At 46.1% G+C, this 24,830-nt stretch overlaps 1 protein-coding gene and 1 pseudogene across 1 annotated transcript; both read right to left on the reverse strand.

The window, feature by feature from the left end:
* Window positions 1-382: 382 nt before the first annotated feature.
* Window positions 383-6,797, reverse strand: LOC112899338 (E3 ubiquitin-protein ligase COP1). Its single transcript, XM_025967773.1, has 13 exons — window positions 6,275-6,797; window positions 5,621-5,698; window positions 4,696-4,851; window positions 4,189-4,548; window positions 3,826-3,980; window positions 3,657-3,722; window positions 2,904-2,982; window positions 2,665-2,820; window positions 2,475-2,573; window positions 1,953-2,057; window positions 1,680-1,859; window positions 941-1,051; window positions 383-817 (listed from the first exon to the last, which is right to left on the reverse strand). Exons 1-13 carry the CDS (start codon window positions 6,644-6,646, stop codon window positions 647-649), a joined length of 2,088 nt encoding a protein of 695 aa, XP_025823558.1. The 5' UTR covers window positions 6,647-6,797; the 3' UTR covers window positions 383-646.
* Window positions 6,798-8,022: 1,225 nt separating this feature from the next.
* Window positions 8,023-13,113, reverse strand: LOC112900335 (annotated as a pseudogene).
* Between the last annotated feature and the right edge of the window lie 11,717 nt (window positions 13,114-24,830).

Genomic DNA, 24,830 nt, shown 5'->3' on the forward strand with positions numbered 1-24,830 from the left:
CGGCCAGGTTGGAGTAAATGCAACGAACCAAACATCGAGCACGACTGGTGCTCACACCGGTTTCAAATTTCAAAGAAGAAACTACACAGCACATCTTCACTATTGCAGGAAGAGGACTCAGAAACTGCTGCCCCAAAGAAATCAAATATGTATTTTTGTGTATGCTCAGTTAGTCGGTTTGTAAGATCGCTTAATCTAACAAACTGAACATACTTTAGGAAGCTAACACTAGGATGTTAAAAAACGACTTGCAAACCACCAAGATTAAATCAGAATAAACTCACAGGTGGACAAAGTAACAATGGGTGTTAAAGTGGATAGTAGTATGGGCAACCGACTTAACCACATACTAAGTTTCTGAGTTCAAACACAAGTACCCTCATCAATGTAGAAATAGTGTTTCATTCAGGTGTATTTCTCGTGTTACACTTGTAATCAATAACTTGGCTGCTTTTACACCTATACAACATAACAATGATTATGCACATTCTGAGACCTCAAAACCCTACGTCAGGTCACCAGCTCCAAAATGCCCTAAACCGGAGATCAATAATGCCTCCACCCCCACTTTGGGAATATAATGGCACGAAAAGAAACAGCTGGACTAATAAGATATACAAAAGCTGGCTGTAACCCCTTGATCACATCAAGGTGCAAGTACAAGAACTTTAATCGTTCCCTGGCTGTTAGCAGTTAGCATGGTAGGACTATCACTCTTCCAGCAGACAGCACTAATGAAATAAGAACCAGGATCATCATCAGCATCGTCCAGGTCAGAGGATACAAATCTATGGCTTGCTGCAGGTTTTGAGATAGCCTGCAATTAGCGGAGTCAAAATGAGTGGGATTAATAGGGACCCATCTGATTGATTATGGTGCATCAAACATCATAATATGCATGCTATATGGGAACAAAAGCAGGCCAGAAGCTTGCAATTACCTTGTGATAAACAAAAACCTCATTTGTTTCACTTCCACAAGCAATATACTCATTGTTCACAGACAACCCAACGAAGTTCTTTTCATTTTTGTGCCCTCTGAACGTCCGTACCTGAAAAAAAGACAATGTTGTTATAACAAAAAAGACTTCGAATTTTATGATCATTGCTATGCTCTTTCAAGCCTTCCATGTACAGTTGAACCAAGCCAGACTGTGGTAAAGGATTTTTTTTTTTTGAAACGGAACTGTGGTAAAGGATGAATAAATTGCTAGTTGCACTATAAAAGGAAAATGTTATAGTACTCCATTGTCATATTCCATGTGAAGTGCTGAAGTTCATATTCCATTAATAGTTGTTTTGTCAAAATTGTTTATCAGTATTTATAGAAAAAGTCATATGTCCTATGAGTACAGCTTATTCTTAATAAAACATAGGACATAACAGAAGTAAAAGCACTTTTATCTGCATAGTTTTTAGTGTTTTCTAAATCCGAAGGGGGATGAAGCACACTTGAAAATCACCGTCTATCGTGCTCTAAAAAATAGACCAATCAGATACTACACACCCACATAGGATATGTTCCACTCTAGTGTTTGGGTGGATCACCTCCTCTCAAACCATAACTGACTAGCATTATTATATAATAGCTCCAATCTTCCCTATGCTACAGAAGCTCAAGAGGCAAGGAACACCATTATAGCAAATGAAAAAGAAAAAATATATCAGCAAAGAGCATACCGGGCAATTATCCTTGACATCCCATAACCGTAACGTGCTATCCGTTGACGCAGACGCAAGCTCATTGTTAGATAAGAACTTAACATAAGATACTGCCTTCTTGTGCCCACCAAAAACATGGACAGGTGCACTTGGATTACGTAAATCAAAGTAATGAATATGGTGATCAGCAGATCCGACCTGAAATGTTGTAGTTTCTAAGTAAATTAACCTTTGACTGGAAAACCTAACAAATTAACTATTCGATATGAGCTAAGAAATGAAGCAACATACTGCAACATAGAAGCTTGATCCAGGATTATATTTAACTGAGCAAATATTTGCTTTCATATCAATATTGATCACGCTTGCTTCTTGTTTTGTGCACCACACTTTCACCTGGCATACACAACAGTAGCTTCCATTAGTATTGGACAGGCATTGTAAATAAAACAACAAAAAATTGCAAGCCACAATGTAAGTTGGTTCCACTATGCACTGGTGGGGGGCATGAAAACAAATAATGAGGAAATAGATAAAACAGACCTACCTAAATTTTGAGTTATTATAATACAATATTCAAGAAAATCTCGTGCAAAAACTTATACAACAAAATCTGTTGTTGCAATCATGTAAGTAATATTCATTCCAACCATCAGAATCGACTATTATTTCTGCAATGAGCTTGTCTGATAAAAATGAACACCTATCTGCCCAGGTAACAGTGTCTTCAACTCATTTATTTAAGATCTATCACCAAACTTTTCATACTTTGAGAAAGAGCAAGTGTAATAGGAAATATAAATTTTCAAATACCTTGCAATCATCACTCCCTGATACTAGCATTGAAGGTTCTGTACGAGAAAAATCAACACTCCACGCTCTCTTCTCATGCTCTTCATACTCCATCACACTCTAGCATGACACAATACACAGATTCCATATATCTCAGTTTGAATTATAATACAGCAGGTGCAAAATGAATTGTAGAATAGACTGCAGATACCTGACGGGTCTGGACATCCCAAACAGTTACAATACCCTCATAGTCACTGCTTGCGATAACATTTTTTGAGTACTTGTTCCAGCTGAGGCAACTAAGTTTAGATCTGGTAGCCATTTCAACAACCGGGCAATGCACATCTGATGGCTCATTAACAACCTAAGTAATGAAGTAAATCAACCTTAAGTAATCTCAATTACAAAGAACTATGCGATGCACATGCCCTGATAAAGCAAACTTACACTAGAAAATTCGAAAACTTTAATACGCTTCGAGACTCCAGCAGTAGCGAATAGTTCATCATCCCGATCAAATTCAATGCTGCAATATTAGGACAAATATCAGATGTTTGTCAGTAAAAGTAGCTGATTGGCAAGCACATCAAACTGGCAACAAATATCCTCACCAGATACATATAAAGGAGCCATGTTGTGCTAATACCATCAAATCCTCAGTACAATAATTTAATACTCAAACACTTAAAAGTCAAAAACAATATGACAAGTGTATATCGTTCTCCTCTCCATGCTGCACAAATCACTCCCTCTGTCCAAATGTACTCCACTATAATGATAAACCATGTACTCTAATTGCACATCTATTATTCATAAAAATGATGTTTAAACCTAAGCAGCTTCCCTGCTACTTTAATGGAGCAGATTTTCTCACATTTTCCAGAGGAAAGATATAAAGAATTAACTGCTTATTAAGGTGGCCCTTTTTACGGCCCTTCAAGAGGCACCAACAATTATAACTTGGATTTTGGTATCTTCCTACACCTCTTGAGTTATAATCAGTGGTACTTCTTGGTATCTCTTGGAGCACCATAAAAAGGCCCATTAATAGTATATGGTGTAGGCATAAAAACTCTGAACACAACTCAAATTTATCTACGCTGCACTAGCTCTGCTGCTAGTTAAATTTGAAAGCACAGATAAGAAACTGTTCCTCGCATGGGACTGCAAAGTGGAAGGTGCATATTTCAAACCACTGACCTTGATACAATATTGGCAGAGTGAAACAAGTCTCCATGTCTTAGTTCCGCGATGACACGTAGACGACTGAAGTAAAGATGACAACAAACAAGAAATAAAAATGATGAGCTCAATGGCAACTGAAGTACTACAAGAAAGCATAGTGTGTTACCAGAGGAGATAACCACACCTGTATCGAGTGAACGTTGTTAGCACAGACTGGAAATCCTGAAGACCTGCATGATAACCTTCTCTGTTCATTGCAACGATGTCTCTTTCTTCTTGCCTGCGTGACTGTGCTCCAGTGCGCCGTCTTTGCAGGTAGTATTCTTGAAGCTCATTAAACTGCAAAGTTCCTCATAAAATTAGACAACGATAAATGACACAAGATTAGTGCCATTTTGTCTAACACTAGAATTAGGTAAATGACCATGTGCCTACTTTTATATTGTCAAACCACTTTTGCATCAGAGAATAGGCCTAATTTTTGGGTGTAATGTGGGGGAAAACTGCACCTTAAAGAATGTAATAATGCATGAAGTGAGAAACCAACCTGTGCCTGAACTCGCCTCTTCCTAGCAATGACGTTACCCGATTGTATAGGGGAGTTTGGAGGGTCTGAACAAGTTAAAGCATCTCTCCTTTGAAATCCATGGTGGCTTACTTGAGCTTTCAAATCAAGCTTCTTATTCTGTAAACTTCCTGGACATGATGCGCTAAGTGGTGTCCGAGAATTGGGAAGAAAGAGACTGCTAGCTTTGTCTATTGGAGAGGGCCACATTTTTTGTGCAGCAGGATCATCCAAAAGCATGCGCAGCTTCATGGAGTACCTTTCTTTTGTGCGATACAATTCTAACCTATGTCTCTCCACAGCACCTATATCTTCTTTGATGTACTGTAGATCAGTTTGAATCTGTTGAGAATGAGAGAGTATGATTATCAAGATTGATAAGCATTTTTTTGTTTGAGTAGCAAGAGCTAGATTGATAAGCTTTGCTTGACATAAAAAATTTTAGCATGGTGTGAAGGAATTAGAGCCATGAAAATATGTAGGACAAACCTCATTCAACTCTTCCAGCTTTTGCTTTCTAAGGCAGTGCAAGAAGACTAACAATATTTGCATATTTGTCTCCGATTCTTGTTGTTCCATTTGCCGCTTCTTTTCAGCAATCAAAGTCATAAGGCTATCTAACTCTTTAACCCCCATTTCATTTCCCTATCTCAAGAATAAATGATACATCTCAGGCTTGTTAACGGGGTCACAAATTATAACATATATGTCAAGGAAATGTGGCACCATACATAAACAGACAGCAAGTAGATACAGATATTAAGAGCACTTGTGAACAAAAATGACTTAAATTTAAGACTAATGCAACTGACCAAGAAACACCGAGATTTATAGGTTACAAAATCACAATTATACTACTAGATTCTCATTTGAAAAGATGCTGTCTGAAGACTTGACCATGTAATGCTTGGTTATCATATGAACAATGAGCCATAAGAGGACAGAACATAGACAGAGGCAATCCTAAGGGTAACACAGCGGTGAATTTCCAGATATGTATGTAGTGTAAAAACCTCCACTTGATAAATTTACATACTCCCTTTAGCCACAAAAAAGTGTTACCTCGGGAAACTTGCAGTCAAAAAATTTGATTTTTGATTAACACCGTTATGAGTATTTAGATTAGTTGTGTGGAAATGATATAAGTGAACTACGAAGATGTATCCATAACACTAGGAATTCTTCAGCTAACAAAAAAAAATTGTATTTGGGGTTGGTGATAACCTGTATATTTTTTAGACATTGGGTGATGTGTGCTTAGATATAGATTTAGTTACTACAAAAAAGAGGATGCTGGAAAAAAAAGTTTAGTTAGAGACTTAAAATGTGCTTGTTCAGTGGTGAACGCAGGACGGAAGTTTGCTTATAATAGAAAATAGTCACAACTGGCAAAACAACATATGGAATCACTGACCTGTTGCAATGCATATCGAAATTGATCGATTGGAGATGCTGTTTTAGCTATTTGCCGGGCCGATATTTTCTTCAGAACCTATGTAGACAAGAGATGGGTGCAATGTAAGGAATTTAGCAAGTCGTCTCTGCAATAGGTTCCAAAACAACCAATAGACAAGACCAACAGATGTTTTTCCAGCAAGGGCCTGAGCATAATGTGCACATAAAAATAGAGCTTCATGAGCATGACGAATGGACAACTAGTAATTACTACCTAACAGACAGAACGCATTGAATACTGAAAGTTGTGAAAGCAATTCTGGAAGGGGCAAAGGGCTATTATTAACAAGATACTGAAAATATGATGGAATCAACGGGTTAACAAGGACAATGACTATCGTGTACAGAAGTTACCACAAACTTCTAATGCTGCAATGTAATTAAGGGGTAAACAGAGAAATCTACAAGCCCTATGACTGCATCATACCGTATAAACCTAAACCGCATCGAAATCAGAGTAATGTCACAGTGCCAGTGCCATACTATGATTGCCGCACCTAAGACCACTCCGCGCTACACATACGTATCATTACTTCAATTGCCAATTTGCAATTGGCAGCACATGGCATGAACTCGAGGAGATTAGCAGAGGCAAGTCGAGCAGGCAACCGACCTTGTCGAGGAGGAAATTGGGGTAGAGCTGGGCCTTGGTGAGATAGTGCCCGCAGCAGGGGCAGTCGCTCTTGTGGCTGAGGTGCGTGACGATGCACATGTAGCAGAAGCTGTGGCCGCAGGCGGTGAGGAAGGCGTCCTTGATCACCGCCATGCAGATCGGGCAGAGGAGGTCCCTGTCAGCGGGCCCATCCCCCTCCGCCGCCGGGCCCTGTGGCGACGCCGACGCCGCGCGCGTCCCCGCCTCCTCCGCCAGCGCCAGCGCCAGCGCCGCCGTGGTCGCTGCGGCCGCCGTGGAGGCGTCACCGGACGGCGCGGCCTCCGGCTTGGGCACGGACGGCACGAGCGCGCCGGCCACCGAGGAGTCGCCCATGGCGGATGCGGTGGTGGTGGAGGCGGTGGCGTCCGGGTGCGAATAATTGCATACGGGGGCGGGGGTGGGTAGCGGTGGTGGTGGCGGCCTGGTGGGGGGATGTGTGATGCGGGAGGGGGAAGGGGAAGCGCGAGGGAATTGGGTTCTGTGGGTGTGGGAGGGGAAGGGCGTATGGGTGGGAGGTGACCACGTCGGGGAAGGCGACTGGGAGGAAGCGAAGCTGCGAGAGCGAGAGCGCCAGGGACTGGACCGGCGGCTGCTGCCGCGCCCCCGCCCGCGCTAGTTGGTGCCACGCTGCACGGCAGGGAGACGCTGAGACGCGCCGCGCGCACCAACCGTCGACGGGGAACTGAGATGATCACACGCGCGACGCCTGATGTGAAGTCACTGTGGAATTGTGCGGGACCGACTGATTCGGCCAAATTTAAGTAAAAAAATTCATATGCCCCATTGAAACGTTGTGTTTGTTTTTCAAAAAAAGAAACGTTTTTCGCTCAGGACTGAAAAGTTCGAATTTTTGCCGGATTTTGAACGCTGGACGGACGGATGCGTTCTTGAGCAACACGATTTGATGGAGACATGCTGGGTTGTCTCTTTATCTGTGATGGATTTAGATGTTAAGTAGCCAAATGCTAATGCTGAATCATGGCATACACCGACGTGTATCAACGAAAGCTGGCCAAACAAGATGAGGACAGGAGGATGAACGGCCACGACCCAGAATTAGCAGGCAATGAATTTTGAAAAGGATAAACCATCAAGAATTGAAATTTGAAAACGATTAACCAAGCATTGAAATTTGAAAATGATTTGAAATGACCAACTTGAACAGCACAGTTGTCTAGCTTGCGACCTGGCTCCCGATGTTCAGTTGGCTCACGCCAGTACGCCACTGAGCAGCATCCATCCATTCATTCCTGAAGTATCACATCAGCAATTGGTTGTTCTAGGTACTCCATCCATCAATGTAAAACTTATTTTGGTAGAGAGAAATTCCTTCCAAAATAGACTTTTGATAGTTTCTCTTGCACCTTGTCAATTGCTACAAAATGAACATAATATTAAAGCCAGTCTGAACTAGAAATCTATGGAAACAAACACAACCTATAAACATTCACAAGATTTGACCGGGGCACGAAGGGAGTACTAATCTGAGGCCAAGCAGTAGAACTTAGCCCTCATTGTTTCCGCTTCTCCCAGCCACGCTTAGATTATAAGCTAAGCGAAGGTTTTCTTGCTTTGATTTTCGATTCTCGCTTCTAGTAGTTCAAATCTATAAAGCTGCTTACCACAGAAGCAAAAATAAGCAGGGCGTTTGGTGGGATTATCGGTTATTTCCACCAATAAGCCGATTATAAACAGCTTACTACAAAAGCTTTTCTGCTTAGATCATAACATTCTTGTCAACAGAACCACAGTTCATGGACCACACCAAAACATTCTTCCTCAACAGAAACCCAGTTCAGGCATTTCCAGACTTAACACAAACGCTCAATCAATTCACAGGTTCAGCTACTGGATACAAAATTCGCAGGTAATCGATCACATATGCATTTCAACGGCCATTGAAGAGGAATGCTTAGATAGTGCTCAGTGCAGTCTAACCCCTTCAGTCCACCAGATCTATGAGCGTCCTGGTCACTTCCTTGGTCAGGTCGTGGCCTCGCTGAAGCACCTTCAACTGATGCAGCCTCTGCCTCTTGATTTTCGTGTCCAGCGCGCGCGCCTTGTCATCGTCGATCATCGCGAACTCCCGCTTGAACATGCCCGGGTGCGCCTTCTGCAGCGCCTTCACCTCCTCCGCGAGGTACGGGTACAGCTCGCACATCTCGCTGGCCTCCCTCGGTGCGCCACCGTTCGCCGCCGCGGTCACGGGACCCCAGATGCTCTTGGAGAGGTCGAAGAGCCGGCGGTCGTGATCCTTACTCGGTCGCTCGCCCTTCTTGGCAGCCATGGTGTACCGGCGCTTCAGGGCCTTGACCTTACCCTGTAGCAACGCGGGGCTGTAGCCACTATTGTCGAGGCTGCCGGCGAGCACGGTGGCGAGAGCATCGGGCTGCGGCAGCGCGCCGTGCTCCAGGCGGTACGCGGCCAGGGCCTCCAGGATGCGGACCTCGTCGTCGGTCGACCAGGTGCGCTGGAAGGGTGCGCCCGGCTTCTTGTCATCGCCCGACGACGGCTTCGCGCCCTTCCTCTCTGCCTCGTGGCTTGGTGCGTGCTTCTGTTGTGGCGCCTCGCCGTCCGTCTCCTCCTCTTCCTCGTCGCCGGAGCTCTCGGATTCCTCGCGATTCGGCGGCGGCGGAGACGGGTTCTTGGTGGCGGGAGGAGGCGCCACGTGGTTGGCATTCTCCTCCTCTTCCTCCTCCTCCTCCTCCTCCTCCTCCTCTTCGTCCTCTTCGGAGTCCTCGGATTCCTGGCCCTTATGCAGCGGCGGAGCCGTGGTCTTGGGAGCGACAGAAGGAGGGGGCGAGTAGGCGATCTCCTCCTCCTCCTCCTCCTCCTCGGAGCCCGAACCAGAGGCGGTCTCCTCGTCGGAGGCAGGCGGCGGCGGCGGCGGCGGTGGAGCGGAGCGCTTGGGGGCCATCGCCGGCGCCTAGGGTTAGAGAGGTTTAGAATTAGCTTGGGATGGCGGCGCCGAACTCGGGGGGGTTTCCGGCGGGGAGGTTTGGTGCCTTTGTTTATAGGGCCGGCTTGGGGTGCTCGTCCGTTGGATGTGGAAATGGAGTGCGAATCTGCCGTTCATTTTGTAGGCAAACGCGGACACAATCTGCGACCAAGGGCCTGCGATGCCGCGAACTGTCGGACCCTGTCAGCCGTTGGATCGGGAAATGGAGTCCGGATCTACCGTCCCCTTGCGCGGATAAGAACTGCGTCACAACATTTGAGCTTATACCTTCTGGCATCAGCTAACATTCAGGCCCAGTTCACCACTTCAGGAGGACATTTTGCTATGCTAGAGGAGGCGGTTTATTGCTAACTCCTGATGAATCGATCAATCATGCAACGAAACCATCTACTCCCCTAGTGTTCACTATCGGCCATCACCATTTCAGAATCTGAAATCAGCTGAACACGAAGCAACTACAGCACTCACGCAGCAAAACCCAAGGCCATTGCCTCTCTCACTTTCGGACACAACACTCACTCACGGCTCTAGCATTATTCTCTCTGCCGGAGTTGCTTCAGAAACAAAGGGGGACACACACAGCTCGCTCTCGAATGCAGCATGGTTGCAGGATCGGGACGGCGGCCAAGAAAAACCGCTCGCTTGGGGGTCAATGCTCGTGGTCACTGGGAAGCCGTCAGGTGCATCAGGCTCGACGCGTCGAACAGCTCCATGAACCGCTGGTCGGTGCTCCTCGCCTTCGCCGCCGCGAAGTGGAGGTACTCGTCGAAGACCGAGGACAGGCACCACTTCTGCAGCTTCCTCAGGCACCCGACGACGCAGCCAGTCCGGTGCTGAAAGAGAAGACGCAGCATCGTCAGGAAGCTGCAGACAGTTGCTGAAACGACTAAGATGAAGGAGCTGCAGAACCGCAGGGCTGATCGTTACCTTGCCTCTCTTGCAGTGGATGAGCACCGGCTGGTTTCTTACGTCTGAATGGATTGAAACAGGAGAAGAGTTAGAGATATCAGACGGTCAAAGTCGCAATTCCGTAGCATGGAGTAGAAGTATCTGTGAATGCTGGTACCAAGAATAACTTTGAGTGCCTCCCGGATCGTTTCTTCAGGGATGTAGGCGAGTGGTTCCTGTAGCAACAGGGTTTCCGGCATTGTCAGACCACTCTGTGGAATGTGGATATTGAAGATTAGTAAGTTCCACATATCTGTGTGTAATCATAAGGGAAACATAAAAGGCCATTTAGGAGGAAGAAAAAAACAGGTTAAGTCAAGCAACTACATTCATAAATTTGCAAGGATGAGATATGGATACACCTTGCATGAAAATTCAGTTGCAAGATTTCGTCATACCACTGAACAAGAATACATTGTCAGTTGGTTGGTCAACGACTTGAATGAGGGTTGACTTAATCGTTACTGTCTGAAAGTTGTGCCTAATTGAGTAGCAGTGGGAGGCTCCCCTGGTTTCGTCTCATCAGATGACATGTGTTGTTCCATTGTAGAAAAGAAGCAACTTTTCGAAAGATAAGTTTTTCTTGGCACTCGGTGTTATAAGGTCAACCGTGTGACCACTGCATGATGCTTTTCCCATGGACGCCAAAGTCAGTCAATAAACAAGCATCGTTAATTGCCAGCTGAAACAACTGTCAGTGAACACTTAATCTGACAGCTGTCAAAGTTTGACCATACCACTAGCAGGTCGTAGCTTCATGAACAAGAATCGGATGTGCAATGTGTTCTTATTGAATTAGCATGTTATGGGTACTGGCTACCTACATGCAGGAATCTATGTAAAAATATGGGCAGCATAGGTAGAAAGTGGGATCACGCAGACATGTTTCAGTGAAAAACCAGAAAGCAATGTGGGAGAGGGAAAAATGCACACAGAATGCAGAGCCACAAGTCCGTTAAACAAGAAAAAAGAACGCAGAGCCACAAGGTGAGAATCCCTGGTCTATCTTGGTGCTTACTGGAATCATGTATGACTGGAATCCCCGTCATCACCAACAAAACTTTACTGTACAGAAACAGCACACCATCCGACAGGTAAAATTATCTTCTACTGCATGTGGCCCACTAGTAGAATGTGTTGCAGCTTACGGCACCCTTTGCCAAAAGGAGGACACCTCCTTCCTTTTCAGCTCGTGTGCTTATTTTACTCCATCTGAGCACTTAAGCGTTATACCGACTAAAAATTAAAATCACTATAAATCATGGCCACCAAATAACACACAGGAGCATCTCATCTCATAAACCTGAAACCAGCGATTCTGAAACTGCCATCTGTTTTGCTGACAACAAAGTCCTAAAACTGCATGTCGCCCACTAGAAGAATAACAAAACAAGAACCACACCCCCAGGATGCAGGATAATGAAAAGAATAGCATTACTGTTGCTTATGGCATTGGCAAAAGAAGCTTTTGTTTTTCCAGCCTGGGAACCCAAAGCGGCAAAACCAAACAAACCTCTGCAGGGTGCACGGGAAGAAGGGTCGTTCTTGCAATCGAGTGCTAAATGCTACTAGATGACCCCTTTTGTATTCATGCATGAACGGATGATCCACTTGTCACTGATGTGATGTAGGCGTGCAGAAAAATATTTAGGGTTGTTTGGTTCCGGAGGGCTAAATTTTAGCTCTGTCACGTATCATTTAGGAGTATTAAATAAAGTCTAATTATAAAATTAATTGCAGAATTCTTAGACTAATTCGCGAGACGAATTAATGAGGTATACTAATTCATAATTAGCGGATGGTTACTATAGCATCAGTGTTGCAAATTATGGATTAATTAGGCCCATTAAATTCGTCCGTGAACCAGCACCTATATGTGAAAAAAATTTATAAACAGATTTTATTTAATACTTTTAAATGATAAGATTTTTTTACGTGGAGGTAAAGTTTAACCCCTCCAAAATAAAAAAACGGGGCCTTAAATGCATGTAGGAGGTCTATGATTTATCGAACAGTTCCAAGATTGGAAGTGACTGCCCCGGTGTTTGCCCAACCGCGTACGCGACCAATGGACACGGCACGACCACGCTGAAAAAAGTCCAGTCCTATGGCAAATAGAGTGTTCTACTGACAGCAACCTTTTTTGACCACTGTAATGCTAGTGCGATCCAACTCCTGATAATGTTGTGTTGCCTTCGTGCAACATGCAGAGCGCACCAAAACCGAAAAAAGAACTGGATGCAAAGATCGTTTTGGCATCCGCGGACGAGGTGCACAAATCGAAGATTTTCACAGGGCATGAATATGATTGAGATGTTTGTTTTGTTGGTTGGTTGGTACCTTGCTCCCTTCGATGCCGAACTGGTGAAGCTCGATCCCGTTCTGCCGGAGGAACCGCGCGTTCTCCTCCGGGTACGGCTCCGGGCACAGGTACCTGATCACCACCCAAAGCAACGCTGCTGCGGGTCAAGGTCGCCGGAGGCCAGAGCCGAGGCGGTGGCCAATAGGGTAAGTAGGCGCTTACACGATGGAGCGCAGGTTGAGGGAGAGCAAGAAGCGGAAGTTGTCGGCGTCCGGGAGGCCCGAGCGGAAGATGCCGTCGTCGACCATGGCGAAGTTGAGCGGCGGCACCAGGGCGCCGCCGGCCTCCGCCTCGGGGAGAGGGAGGGGGAGCCTCGTCGGGTGGTTCTTCCACAGGTCTATGCCGAGGGCGCCCACGGCCTTGTCGTTCTGCTCCGCGTCCTGGCTCCTCTGCCTCGCCGGGACCTCCAGCTTCATGGCGCGCACTGAGACGGCAGGAGGTCGCTGTGTGAGTGTTTGCTCAGTAGCAGAGCGCTCGTGGTCGTGGCCGTGTCTAAACGGGACATGGAGGGTTGGTTATTTATAGGGGCGCGCCAGGAAGGTAGATGAGATGATGCGAGAGGAAGCCGGGAAGGGGGAGTCCCCTGTATCAGCCTGTGACACTGCGACGCTGCGTCGTGCGCGCGTGTTGGATGATGATCGATGGTGAGAAGAGGGGGAATGGGTGAAAGCGACGCGTGAATCCACTGTTTCTTGCGGTGTCGTAACACTTGGTAACTTGTGGGTCATCGTGTGTTCATAATTGGTGGGTGGGTTCGGGAATCGCCGGAGATGGCCTACATCTGAATGCAAAAAAAATTCTTCTGAAGCGTTTTGTCAGCGAAGGACCAAGGGGCGTTTTTCTGGTGTTTGAAGTTCAGTCATATGGCCCGGCAAAGAACCAGTCATAATAATGGTTTTTTTCTTGAAAGGCCTGATAATAATGTATGCGAAAGAGATGTTGGATATGATTTAGCTTCGTGTCAAAGCAGAATCTATGAACCGGAACCAAGTATTTGCCTGCCCATCATGTTGGCAATTGGCAAGCTCTCAGTCCATCAGGCATTCAGGCCAGGGCCGGTCCATTAGGTCTCACGTGCTCGGTTCGCGAGTCTCGAGTCTTGACCAGCGCGGCAAGTTCGGTGGGGTCTCCGTGTTCTTGGCGTGCACGCTATTTGCTTGCGCTCCTTCGTTCGCTGCAGGTCCAGCGTCCAACGGTCACAGCCAGCCAGTACAGGCAGCTGTTGACGGCAACAGCATCTTTGCCGTCTCTGAATCTAGAAACTTTTGACGCCTGAATCAAGTTTGCCTTGAGCAATCACTGAATCACCGCGAGACAGACAGCAAAGTTGAGCACTGAAACCCAACGGCAGCGAGCGAAATGCTGCAGGGTGACCCGCATTTTATTCAGACGGCCTGTCCCTCCACGATATAAAAAATCAGGTGATAAAGACATGTCTGGCTTTGTATAACCAATCCCCTCCTAGCAACTGTAATATCTGAAGAGTTTTTATTGAGAAAAGAAGTGTCATTTCGAGATCCCAATCAGGCAAACGGAAACCTGCATACCGAGTCACGCGCCATTGCACAAGCTTTTCCCTGTTCCCCAGTGGCATTCCAGTATAGTGCACAGCAGACAGGGCCCTCATCTCATCGCCTGCAACTGCAAGCACGACTGCAGCAGGCCACTGGACGGAGAAAGGGGCTCCTCTTTGCCAGGATCCTATTTGCCCTCCCGGCTTGCTTTGCATGTGTGGCCATCGCTAAACAGTGCAGCCTACCTAAAACGGTGGTTCTCGACTATTACAGGAAAGATGGGTGCTTGTTTGGTGCACACGTTCTGCGTTTTACTAGTAGAGTCGTCGGCGGCGGCGCCGTAGGCTCTGCAAGGTATCGAGTGTTTTTTGAGCTTGCATGAACCTAACTCCAAATCTTGTATGACACGCAGGATCGTCACTTTCGCTTGACTCCTGAACGGGAGTCCTCTTCCTTACGAACACTAGACTCTAGAATTGTGATAGTTTATTTACGACCAAAAGGATATGATGGCATATTGATTTTTATCTGCCTTGGCAGTCATGGATCTGCAAGTGGCGCTTACCTACGGGGCTACGGCTCCCAGGCCTCTCTGTATCAAGCAGAGCTTGTGCTGCGAACAGGACGCAGGCAAGGCAGTGCCAACCAAAGGAAAGCGGACCTGTTAACAGCACCACCTCCCATTGCTAATGGCTGGCTAACATAAAGTACAAGCAAGACAGGAAGAGAAAGATAGAAAGGAGGAATCCGTATCCATGCATTCCTATTGCTCCGTCGATCACCCTTTACCTAAAGGCAACCAATTGCTAATGCCTGAGGGAGCATTTCACTGGCGTTGATGAATGAGCACGCGAAATGGGGGCGACGAGACTCTGCCCAATAATGGCAGCGGATGGGACCGGAAACGTCGCAGCTCGGCTGTCGCTGTCGAAGGTGCTATTCGACTCCAGTGGCAGGCAGTGGCAGGACGGGGCAAATCGGGCGCGTTTCTGGGATCGAGAGAAACAAGTGGCACGCTGGTTCAAGTGGCCAACGGGCTACAGAACACAGCATGGTCCATGCGTGATGTGTCCTGTCACGAGCCAAAGTTAATAAACGTGGTTAACAATTAAGGGTGTGTTCGTTTTCGATCAGAGCTCTCTAAAAACTTTAGAGTGTTTTTTTACTCTAAAGAATCGCAGTCTTATTAGAGGCCGAATTAGAGGGCTCTTCGGTGCCGGACCTCTAAAGTTTAGATGTTTCGGGTTTTAGAGGGGTGAAACGAACACACCCTAAAACAACATCATCGTGAACATCATTCAAGCGTAATGAAGCATCATGTGCATGTGATTAGTTTGAGTTAATTAATTTTCTTGCCTTGTTTAAGTGAGTGTTGTAAAGCAAGTTTAAATTTTTGCTAAGTAGCTATGCTCCCAAAAATTTTATTCAAATACTAGATTTCAAATGGTGAATTTTAAATATTTTTTCAATTTGGTGATGTTTATCCCAAGCCATAAAATTCTTGGAAGCTTTAAAAACTGCAGTTTTGTTTGAATTTCTGTGAGCAATTCTTAATAGCTTTTTGAGTTTTTATTGTTGCACTGTGTTCTTGGTAGTTTGATCTTACACCAATAAACTTTTAGCAATTTTTGGAGCCCGGGAAGTACAAGTTTTTGAATTTGGAAGTTGAATCTGTTTTTACTTTTTCCACTCGCCCCGGACCCACCCGTCAGCCTCCACCCCCGCCTTCCCCGCGCCTCCGGCTTCGCCCGTTGGCTAGCCCGCGCGGCAGCGCCGCGCCATCGGCCACTGGTTGGGACAGCGTGGCCGCGGATGGGAAGCCACCCCACGGTCGCTCGCCTTCCTCACTCCGTTCAAACGTCGCCCTCTATTTCCCCCCAAAACCCTAGCTCTCCCATAGCCGCCTCCTCCTCCTTCCTCCTCTCCGCCGGCCACCGTGATTCACCACCGCCGGTGAGCCCCCTCCCGATTCCTCGCGCACACGGCACCTCCTCAACCCCCTTGCTCGATTCAAACCCTCACCGGCCTTGTTCCTTCCCCGCAAGAGCCCCTCGACGTCGGCCTCCGCCAGCCGCCGCCCCTCGCCGTGCCGCCGCTCGCCACCTTGCTCCGCCCATTGGTGCTGCGGGTGAGCATCCCCGCCACTCCAAGCCCCTCGTGCGCACGCCACCCTCGCCCCGCTCGCGCTCTTGGCCGCGTTCCCCTCGCCGACCGCCACGACGCAGCGTCGCGCGCGGGCCACGTCGTCGGTGCGCTCTGGCCACGCCACCACAGCAAGTCAAGGCCAGCGGACGGCCTTGACTCAACCCGGGCCTGCCTGGCCTCCCGGGCCCACTTGTCGGCGCCTGGGAGTGCCGGATCCGGGTGGCCGTAGTGTTTTTTAAAGTTTTGATTTTTTTTCATTTGAGTTGTTAATTTGTAAATTCTATAAAAATTTGTGTAGGTGAATCTTATTTTGTTTGGTTCCTACGTGATAGATCTGCATGGCAAAATTGTTGTTGTGCATGTTAATATCATGTACACTTAGTTGTGTTTTATCTTTGCCAAAGTAAGTCAATTGCTTGATAAATGGTAGGAAAATTCCAAATTAAATCTTGGTGACATCCTTATGAAATGTGCTATCTAATGATGCAACTTGTGCAAATGAATCTATACTGTTTGATAGGGTTTTAGTGCGTTTATTTATTTTCTGCCTGCAAGCTTGTTTAATTCATAACTTTTGTTTAAAAGGTGATAAAATGTCAAAACCACTTCTGTTATCTTTGTTTTCATATCTATTTTCCCTGATAATTTTCTGATAATTTATGGAAATGTTTTGCACATCTTTTAAAATTTAACTTGTTTAGAGTAGCTGAAAATAGTGAATTGCATAAGTAATTCCAAAAAAATAATTTTGCTGCAAATCCAACTCCCATGAGTTCCTTATGATCTCCTATGTATGTAAAAATTAAATCTTGATTTATACTTGCTAGATGAATTGTTTGGAACAATCCTCGTTTTCGATCTTTATGTTTAAGAGCGTAGTAAGCAAGTTCCTTTTTCTAGCGTTCGTATTGTTTTCTTATTTAAGTGTGATATTTATTCCTTATTTCATATCATATTATTTTTATATCATCGGCATCATGCTGATGCATGCATTTTATTCATGTATTATAGTGCCGGAGAACGAGCCCATTGAGCCCGCCGAGACCGTTGAAACCGAGCTAGGAGTTGAGTTCGTTGTCGACCCGGAAGAAAATCAAGGCAAGCAGCTAAGCATGATTTCTTGACCCGCTTAACTTGATTGGATTTAGTTATCTCACTTAGGTATATGTGCTTATTATAAATGTTTATCTATTGCATCGTTGATCCTACTTTCATACATTGATCTCCCTTATTTTTATATATCCATGTTCTTGACACTTGTAGTTAGTAGCTAATCAATTGAATAAATGCTTAGCCATGCTTAGGGTTGGTCAATAACTTATAAGGAATAATTGTTGGAATAGGATCACTTTGCTCACTACACGACTTGTTACTACACGGCTTGTTACCTTGATCGTGCTTGTCTGGTTTTGGAATGTTGTAAGTTCGGATTGGTGTAGTTGGAAAAATGGTTTTGTGGTTTGGGAGGAATGTAGGGTCTAGAGAAAGAAGTCTCGGAGGCATAGTCCGCTTGAATCGGTTAAGGACCGTCCATGGATGACCTCGGTTTTGAGCATTTTATCGTACTACCACGTATCCAATTATGGTATGGATGAGCCGATTACCTTCTAAGTTTTAATATTTGATGCACGGTTCTAGATGCGTGGCCATACGCTCTGTAGAGTGGTTTAGGGGTGTCCCTGACGGATCTAAGTGACTCTCCGCGCAAGTTAGGCGTGATGTTCAACGGTTGAGACTTGTCGGAAAATGTTGATGCGAGTACTTCTTGCCCAATATGATCAGTTGGGTGAGTCGTATGGTCCTTGTGTCGTGTGGGTAAAAAAGTACACCCTTGCAAGGTTAATTAATCAATTCGAATTGCCGCGCTCTCGGTTATGAGTAAACTCAATATTCAATGAATTTTTCGTAGAAGTATCGATTATGTTCGGATTTAGTTTATGTCACCTCGTGATACTTTATTTGTTTTATAATTCACTAAAATTAACTAAAATTTGAGGTGGTTTGGGCAAGATAATTAAAATGCTAGAAAGCTAGATGTTGGATTAGAGAGCTCGTACTTATGCAAATTACTCGATCTAAAGTCTTATCTTGTTAGTCTTCATTTGCATAATTCTTGGTTATTAATTAATTGCGTAAGTCTTGCGAGTACCTTTGTACTCACGTTGCTCTGTAAACTAAGTTGCAAGTGAGCCGAAAGTTGTGCTTGGCAATTTCTACCTCGCCGATCCCGGTGCGGGTGAGGAGTAGGTCGATGCGGCCTTAATGGTGTCCTTGAGCAAGACTTTATTATTTTATCGCATTATCCAGTTATCCGCTGCGCAATCATTTTTTGATGTCATGTTAAACATTAAACTTTATGATTCATGTCCCTTCCTAAATGTTAAATTGTGAGCCCGAAGTTTGTATTTTGTTGTTAAATCTTGTTGCTTAAAAATTGCTCTTTGTCGTTCATCGGCAATATATATGATTGTAAACAGTATGTGTGTATGCGTGATCTTGGACATATGGTGGAACACATACCGGAACTACCGGATTTGATATTATTTTGGGCGAATGACGTGTGGTTGTTTATGACTTAGATGTGGGTTAACACGTGGCACGCTCTTGGCGCGAGCACGTGTTAGCTCTCATCTTAATGATAATGACCAGCGATTCGCTTAAAATGATATTAAATTGGGCGGTTCCTGCATGTCCAAGATCGAGAGAAGAGATCATTGCTGCATCTACAGCCTCGCCTGATGATCTGAATTTCCGGCATCGGAGCAACTCTAGCATATCTGATGGCCGTTGCCCAATTTGAAATTTCATTCGTCAGGATATGCGGCCAATCCTCTCCCAGTTTCAGCCAACTTTTGATCTGAAGCAGCAAAGAAATCAAAAGAGAGTTGTATTGTACTGCATGGGCGCCGATGATCCGTACATCACTACTGCCAGTGACCGTATCTTAAGTTATCCACCTCCACTCCGGATTCCGCAAAGAACCTTATTATCCAACGTCCTCCAATGATATGGCTGGCCACCGCTTTGTGCTCTGCAAGATCCACTGTGCACGCACGAAACCGACCTCGCCAACACTTTCTCTTCTTTGCTTCTCGCCTATTCGTTCTTATTACCACACCAACTTTCACTTGCACGTGTGGCTGCTTTTGGTGTGGCCTTTTGAGCTATCAGTGCAACAAATTTAAAGACGTCCACAATTCGTGGGCGTTTTTTTGCTTCTCGGAGGACCGGGTAAAGTTACAGCAGTATCCATATGCTTTCACCGCACCACTTGTGCAAGTGACTAGGCCCTGAACATTGAAGACAGGTCGGAGGCAACAGTGCAAGGGCCTGCACTGAAGGACTTTCCGCGGCGGAATCGGATCATCGTCGATCATGGACATATGCATGACTGTGACTGTGACTGTGGTGACCGGACGCCGGCGGACCTGAAGAATCTCGAGCACACGAGCACGGTGCATGATTGGTTGCTCTGTCCCGCATGGACGACCGACTCGGCCGTGCCCGGCGGGCGAGGTTATTTATCACTTCACGTGATAAAATAACCATATATCACCTGAAGACGGCCCACGAGCGGCCCAACACGCTTACCTCCTCCGCTCGCCTCCTCGCTGATGCTCGCCGCCGCGCTGCCTTTCTTCCCCAGCTCCGGTGGCCGGAACCGCCAACCGGATATCCTCCACCACCCACGGCCAGCGGCACCCCGCCCTCTTGCCGCCCGCCCGCCCGCCCCGCCCACAACCCGTCGCCACCGCCGGCAGCCGCCGCCCCAAGGCGCTCCCCTTACACCAGTGCCTCATCGTAGAACTTCGACCCCGGCAGCTTGAAATCTGAAACCCCAAACCCGAACCTTGAAACCCTAGCATCGGCGCGAGGAGAAACGGCGGCGGGGTGGAGGAGGAAGAAGACCATATTTGAGCTGGGCCGTAAAGGCCGAAATGAGATGGTGGGGCTCTTCAAGCAATACATCGCACGCTTGTATAGCCACGTCGGTGCCCGGCGGCCCGGCGGAGATGGAAAAGGAGAACAAAAGTGAACATGTCAATTTGAATTTTTTTTAAAAAGGGTTAAAAAATTAAATTCAAAAAAGGGGTGCCGATTCATAAATTTTTGAAAAATGGGTACCTCCCGCCCGATCAACGGGTGGGAGGTGTGGGGCCGGAGACATCCTGCCCATCCAACGGGCGGGAGGTGCCAAAAAATTTTCCAGGCCCCTCCCGAGAGCCTCTTCGCGAATAAGGAACTTTTCTTATTCACGAAGAGGCCCCAGAGGCATCCCGCGCGCCCAACAGGCAGGAGGCTTCCGGCCCGCCCAACAGGCGGGAGGTGCCCTATTTCTTATTTTTTGTTGGAATTTATGTTTTACAAACTATTTAAAATCATACTTTTTCAAATACAAGATTTATTCGCCATACTCTTTTGTATACATAAAAAATTTTAGTTCAATTTTACGAAGAAGATTACGGTATCTAAAACTCGTATGAAGATGGTTAAGCGATAACGTTTTGCAACGTAGAATCCAAATATTACGATAGTACGATACATCAAGCAATTAAAAATAAAATAGTATGATACAAAAACAGTTTAAATATACAAACGCCAAGTCACAATTACAATTACAAACACACATAATGATATGTTAAAAGTCACTGCGGCAAATATTACAAATACACATAATGGTCTGTTAAAATTACAAATACACATCCAGGTCTGATACAAACTCAACGCGGCAAATATTACACATGAGCAAACAACGTTCAAATAAAATTACAACTAAACGATGCCTGATGTCGTAGTAGCACTCGATCGGCGACGTCTCCTGCTCCTTGATGCAACCGGAGGTCTTCCATCTGTACCATCACCTATAGGGCCAGCTTCAGCAGAACTAGGCCCAGCATCATTATTCGGACAACGTTTATATGTGTGTCCATTCTGGTTACATACACTGTATTCTCGTACGGAGCTCTAACTCATCCATATCATTACGAATACGCCGTGTCTGACGGCGCCCTCTCTTAACCCGAGCTGTTGTCGGGTCTGGAATATAGATCATAGGATTCGCTGCCTCAGTGAACGCTCCAACCATACGGAACCATAGATCTCATAATGCCAGGTGTTGTCAATAGTCTCCTTTCTGAAGTAATAGAAAACATATATATCGACAGGATGTCCAATATCCGCACAGGCAGCCATTACATGAAAACAAGGTATGTGCAGCAACTTTAGCCTCATGCATGAGCAACAACAAGTACCATCAATTTTGAGGATGCACTCCTTTATAGGAGTCTGACGTCTCATGCCACGTCGTGCTCTGTCTCTGGGAGCTACCTCAAACTTGAGCTCCTGTGTACCATATTGCCGTACGTGGTGTAGTTGGGCGCTAGCTGCCTTCTTGATCATATAATCTGTCATTATGCTCCCAAAATGTCTGTCAGGATCTTGCATGTATGTCTAATTTTTAGAGAACCGATCTCTAAATTAATCGGTACACCAATGGATGATGAATTCCACAATTGCAACCAGTGGAAGCCCACGAACACCTCGCATCACCCAATTGTAAACCTCGGTGAAGTTGGTGATCATTATGCCGTACCTTGCACCATCGGTATCGTAAAGCAACGCCCACTTCTCCTTCGGTTCATTCTCAATCTATTCAGAAAAGGTTTTCACCGTTGACCCAGACCTTCTCCGAGTAGGTGCAGTATCTGTTGGCAAAGGACACAAAGCCTCTGTTTCATCCTGTGTAATTCTGGTTTTGCTGCGTCCTTGCTTTTCTTCCCAGTCAGTTCATCAAGTTTATACCACTGCTTGTTAAATTTTCGTTGATTTATTTCCTTGCATAGCCTCTTGAACATATCCATAAGATGCTTGTTCTTAAATTGCTTGAAAAAGTTTGCACCGATGTATCTCATGCACCACCTACTGCGAACATCACGCCCCTTGGGCGGCTCTCCGGTCTCCACACACCCCTCCTGCAAATCTAGTATTGCCCTTAGTATGCCGGCGTGACGATCATGTAGCAGGCACATATCTTCCCTATCCCGAACGACTGCAAGCTTAACCCGTTTCAGGAACCAGTACCAACTATCTGTGTTCTCGCTCTCAACAAAAGCAAAAGCAACCGGAAGCAATTGATTGTTTCCATCCACTGCAATGACAGTCAGCATTTGCAATCTATACTTTCCTGTGAGAAAGATCCCATCGTGCACAGGATAGTCTGGCAGTGTTGGAATGCGTTAATGCATGGACCCAAACTGAAAAAGGCCCGTTGCAATATGAAGGGCGAATCTTATCCTCTGTCTAGACTTTTCAGGTCATAATAGCTTCCAGAATTTCTCTGACAAATGACGGCCAACAATCGAGAAATATTATCATACGCAGCCTCGAATGTCCCAAACCTCATCTCTAACACCTTCTATTTTGCACTTCACGCCTTCCCATACGAGATGGTATACTTGTACTTCTTCTGAATATATCTGATAATAGACTTTGGTTTAAATAACATGTTGTCTACTATCATCCCGTACATCTCGTTTGCAATGTATTGCGATGTAAGGTTGCGATGAGACCTCTGCACGCCCGGCAAATGACAAGTGTGCTGAGTGATAATTGAGCATTTCCAATAATCTTTCCATTGCCATTATAGGCATGCACCCGCCACGGACAGCCCTCCTTCACACATACCACATCGTACTTACGAGACTTGCACTCGACTGTTTTGAACTCTGGCATAAGAGAGAGATCAACACTTAATAGCTTCCTTCACCTCATCAATTGAGTGGTACCTCGCACCCTGGACAACTTCGTTCTCCCTGCAATCCCAAGGCATGCTGGGTCCCTCATCTACGATAACATGACTGAAGTCGCTGCTTACCCATTCTTCAGGCACATCCTCGTCATCATCAGACGAATCGGCATTCATTACTTCATCCAATTCACGTTCTTCGTCTCGCAGCTGTTCAACAATACGGGGTATGTTCTTCCCCTCATCAGCCGCGCATTGAGATGCTGCGGTGCCACCTGCTCAATGTTTGGCTCCTCAACTTCTTCATCAACATCTTCATCCCCCACAGCAGCTTCGATGTTTATCAAAGGCTTCTGGTGCACACCGACAAGGAGTACCAGTGGCCATTGCCAATGACTTGCATTTTGTAGATAAATTAACCAGCCATCACTGCTTGCAATTGCCATCAGCTCCCAGATCAAAGCGTGAGTGGTACGATTTATGACGCACTGAACACTCAAACTGTATGTCTTCTGATTAATCCTTAATCCGCTCATTAACCAATTGCATAGGGATTCAAATATCCTCTCGTGCGGTCTGGTAATTCCTCTGACCGCACAGTTGAATTCACTTAAATCTACCACATTCGGCCCATAAATCATATTTGCTTCTCCGTAATATATACTGAAAGTACCCTTCTCGGAAGACATATCTGTCAATCATTAATAAACTAGTTATACTACATATTAATACACAACGACCCTAATTTTCAGCGATTTCTAGATTATATTTTCCAGATTATAAACTATTCAGAATATAAATTATACTAAAAACAATTGAAAATACCAAAAACTATTCAAAATATAACTACCCTAAGGAATATTTACTAAATTATAGTTATTTTCAAGTAGTTATACGACTAGAACGAGAATATATCTCCAAACTGACGTGTGAACAGGGCTTCGCCGCTTCCTTTTCTCTCTTTCTCTCCTCTCTTTAATTTTTCTTGGTTTTTGCTAAATAAAATGGAAATTTAGGGGCAGGTGGGGGCTTATATAGCGGGGAGGGGGGGACCTCCCGCCCGCCCAACGGACAGGATGCCCCTCCGCACTGTAGGGCCGTAACGCCCCTACGGCCGCGTCAGGAGGCTCTTCGCGAATAAAAAAGTTTCTAATTCGTGAAGAGGCCCTCGGGAGGGGTCTGGAAAAAGTTTTGGAACCTCCCGCCCGTTGGATGGGCGGGAGGTCTCCGGCCCCACGCATCCCGCCCTTTGATCGGGCGGGAGGTACATATTTTTCGAAAATTTACGAATCAGTACCTTTTTCGAATTTAATTTTTTAATCCTTTTTTAAAAAAAATCAATTTCTGGTCAACATCATTTCTGGACCGAACAGGCAGAAAAGGTCTAGCCCGTTGTCGGCGCAGCCCACATGAAACTCATAGTACTAGGCACGCAATAAAGAGAGCGGCCGCGCTGCTCCACGGGCCGGCCAGTGCAACCAACACCACCACAGCGCCGCCCAACGGTGGGGTTCAAATCGCAGCCCACGCGGCACACGGCAGAGGCGCACGCGGATGAGGGCTCTCGGCTCGGCCCGGAAGGAAGGAGCCTCTCTCGGCCCAAGACAAGAAGCGCGCGCGGCAATCCCTCCCTCGCCGTCGCCGACCCACAAAGCGCCGCCTCCATCCAACCACCTCCAGGACGTGCGCGATGCACGGCACCCGCACGGCGCCGTCCCGTCGCGCCCTGCACAGATCGCGGGACGCGATCCGGCAGGGTCCCGCTCCCGCCCGCCCGGTTCCATCCGTCGCTGTCCAGTAGGGGGTTCCCGGCCATTTCGTCAACATTTTTTCCGGCGGTGACG

The sequence above is a fragment of the Panicum hallii genome, chromosome 1, assembly GCF_002211085.1.
Source record: "Panicum hallii strain FIL2 chromosome 1, PHallii_v3.1, whole genome shotgun sequence".
NCBI classification, from domain to species: Eukaryota; Viridiplantae; Streptophyta; class Magnoliopsida; order Poales; family Poaceae; genus Panicum; species Panicum hallii.

Bases quoted from the DNA above. Each gene is read 5' to 3' on its own strand.
- LOC112899338 (XM_025967773.1), bottom strand. From the start codon at position 6,646: ATGGGCGACTCCTCGGTGGCCGGCGCGCTCGTGCCGTCCGTGCCCAAG. The intron at 4,852-5,620 runs GTCAGTGATTCC...TTCTTGAGATAG, and splicing joins TTCGATATGCATTGCAACAG to GGAAATGAAATGGGGGTTAA. The intron at 3,723-3,825 runs GTGTGGTTATCT...TCTTTACTTCAG, and splicing joins ACAACGTTCACTCGATACAG to TCGTCTACGTGTCATCGCGG.